Source organism: Galeopterus variegatus, unplaced genomic scaffold (assembly GCF_000696425.1).
Source record: "Galeopterus variegatus unplaced genomic scaffold, G_variegatus-3.0.2 Scaffold5743, whole genome shotgun sequence".
Lineage (NCBI taxonomy): Eukaryota > Metazoa > Chordata > Mammalia > Dermoptera > Cynocephalidae > Galeopterus > Galeopterus variegatus.
This window is the reverse complement of record NW_007731854.1, coordinates 78,444-80,682: the sequence shown is the minus strand read 5'-3', so window position 1 is coordinate 80,682 and position 2,239 is coordinate 78,444. Positions and strand designations below refer to the sequence as shown.

The following is a 2,239-nucleotide window of genomic DNA, read 5'->3' as shown; positions in this document are numbered from 1 at the left end:
CGGGGCTCAAGAGCGAGCAGCAGCGGCTGTGGCACCTCTTCCAGATCTCGGCCACCGCCGTGGCCCAGCTCTACAAGGATTCCGGGTGCCAACAGCCAGGACTGTCTATGTGGGACCCCTTCCAGCATGCGGCCATGGCCGTGACCAGCCTGTACAAAGAGAGCGGGGATGCCTACCAACGAAGTTTTGACCTGGGCGTCCAGGTTGGCTACCAGCGTCGCATCAAAGATGTGCTCGAGTGGGTGAAAAAGGGCCGGAGCACCATTCGTCGCGAAGACCTGATCAGCTTCCTGTGTGGCAAAGTGCCCCCAGCCCCTCCCCCGCCGCGCACCCCCNGGTGGACGTCGACCTGCAGCCATTCCACGAGGCCATCGCCCTGCACGGCCTCAGTGGTGCCATGGCCAGTATCAGCGTGCGATCTGGCGCGCCCGGCTCCCCGCCTCAAGACAGCGGTGTCGCCAGCAGCGGACGCCGAAAAAGTAGCTTTCTCGAGGACGACTTGAACCCTTTCGGCTCAGAAGAACGGGCCCTCCGCCTGGACGGTGGGGGGATCCGCAAGCGCACCTCGGCCCAGTGCGGTGACAGCATCACAGACTCCCCAACCCACAAGCGCAACCGAATGGTCTAAACTGCCTCGTGGGTCGCCAACCACCATATTGCTTGTCGAAAGGATACAGGAGATCGGCTTGCTTTCTTCTCTAAGTTAAACAAAGATTTCTATCATGTTTGCCATTAAGAAACTTTAAAAGTACTTCGGGAGAGGCCTCGTAGAAATTTCAGAAATATAATCCTAGCCGAGAACATCAACCATGTAGTAGTTAGCAAGATCATTTAAAGCAAAAGTATCCGGTCAAGGCGAGAGCCTGGTTTATCTTGTCCACAGTTACATTCTTCAGCACCTAGCACAGTTGCTGTTGCTCAATAAATGTTTGTTGAATGAATAAATGTGACCTTATTGAAAATTCTTAAAGGGTAAGGATATATCAGGTGTTTACTTGGTTATAGGAAACTCATCCTTGTTTGGTTGGTTGTTGGCTTTAACGGTCCTTGCCAATTCAATGACATTGCATCAAAGTGTGTTACACTTGCCATCTTTGTGAAATCAGAAGTCTCCCATTTTTACCCCACTGTACCATGCACCTAATTTCTAGAAAGAAACTGGCAAGTAGTACACATTAGGCTGTGCTTTTATTTTGAAAATAGTTGATGATTTTGGTGAATATGTGATGGCGTAAAGAGGTGCTATGATGGTCGAGCAGGTAATACTTGATATTGGGTCAATTCGATGCTCTTTTTAGGAAAGCTAAACCAACAATTGAGATCCTGATAAAATAAGATGGTGTCCCTGGTGGCTCAGTGGTGCTCCTTTTTCTTGGGAATGCAAAAAGTTCATATTTTTCTGAGATTACATCTTTTGGGTGATCTATGTTTTGAAGTGGAAGACCAAGTAGTCAGGATGAACTTATGGGTTTTATTTAAGGGTCCAGCACTGTATAACTAAAAGAGCATGAGCTTTGTGTTAAAAGGACCAACAGTAGAATCCTAGCTCCACAAATGAACTGCATGATTTTGGGCAAGTCAATGTCTATTGACCTCAGTTTTTCATCTGTCAAATGGAAGTATGTGTCTAAGGTCGTTGTGAGGGTCAGATGAAGTCCGTATTTCAAATGTCTAGCACAATGCTTGGCACCTAGAGGCACTTAATAAATATTCTCCCTTTTCTATAAATAAAAATCAGTAAAATATTAAAATCCATTATATTTTAGAAAAAGCAAAATAGATCAATTTAAAAATCACCAAGTAGAATCTGTGTTTGAGTTGAAAACTACTAGTATATAGTCAAAACTTGCCTAAATATCACTTGCCTTGTATTATCTGTAAGTGTGTTGAGCTCATGAGTACTTAGGATCACCTAGGGATACTAGGGCAGCCTTGGAGTCCCTGAAATCGTCTGAGGGATGCACTTTGCAACCAAGAGTAATGAAAGCTTTATCTCTTCTGGCCTGAAAGAATATGGGGAGGGGGGTAAGGATGGAAAGAATTAGAACTGAAGGTCCTAGGGCACCTGAAAGGCTAAAGTGGTTTTGAATAGGCTGGGATGGAGAGGAAGTGATGAAGGAGGTAGAGTGGGGTAGGTGGGGCAGGAGGAGGTGAGAGTGAGGTTATGGAAGGAGTGTGTGTGTGTGTGTGTGGGGGGGGGGGGGTTAAAAAGCCTGAATCTCCCCAGGCCTCCTAAAAC

At 46.7% G+C, this 2,239-nt stretch overlaps 1 protein-coding gene across 1 annotated transcript; it reads left to right on the top strand.

The window, feature by feature from the left end:
- Positions 1 to 2: 2 nt before the first annotated feature.
- On the top strand, positions 3 to 941 carry LOC103605332 (UPF0472 protein C16orf72 homolog; the record flags this gene model as incomplete). The annotated part of the gene is given in 2 exon segments (XM_008589903.1): positions 3 to 330; positions 333 to 941. Coding segments are annotated over 2 exon segments (624 nt in total), but the record flags the coding sequence as incomplete, so codon positions are not given.
- Between the last annotated feature and the right edge of the window lie 1,298 nt (positions 942 to 2,239).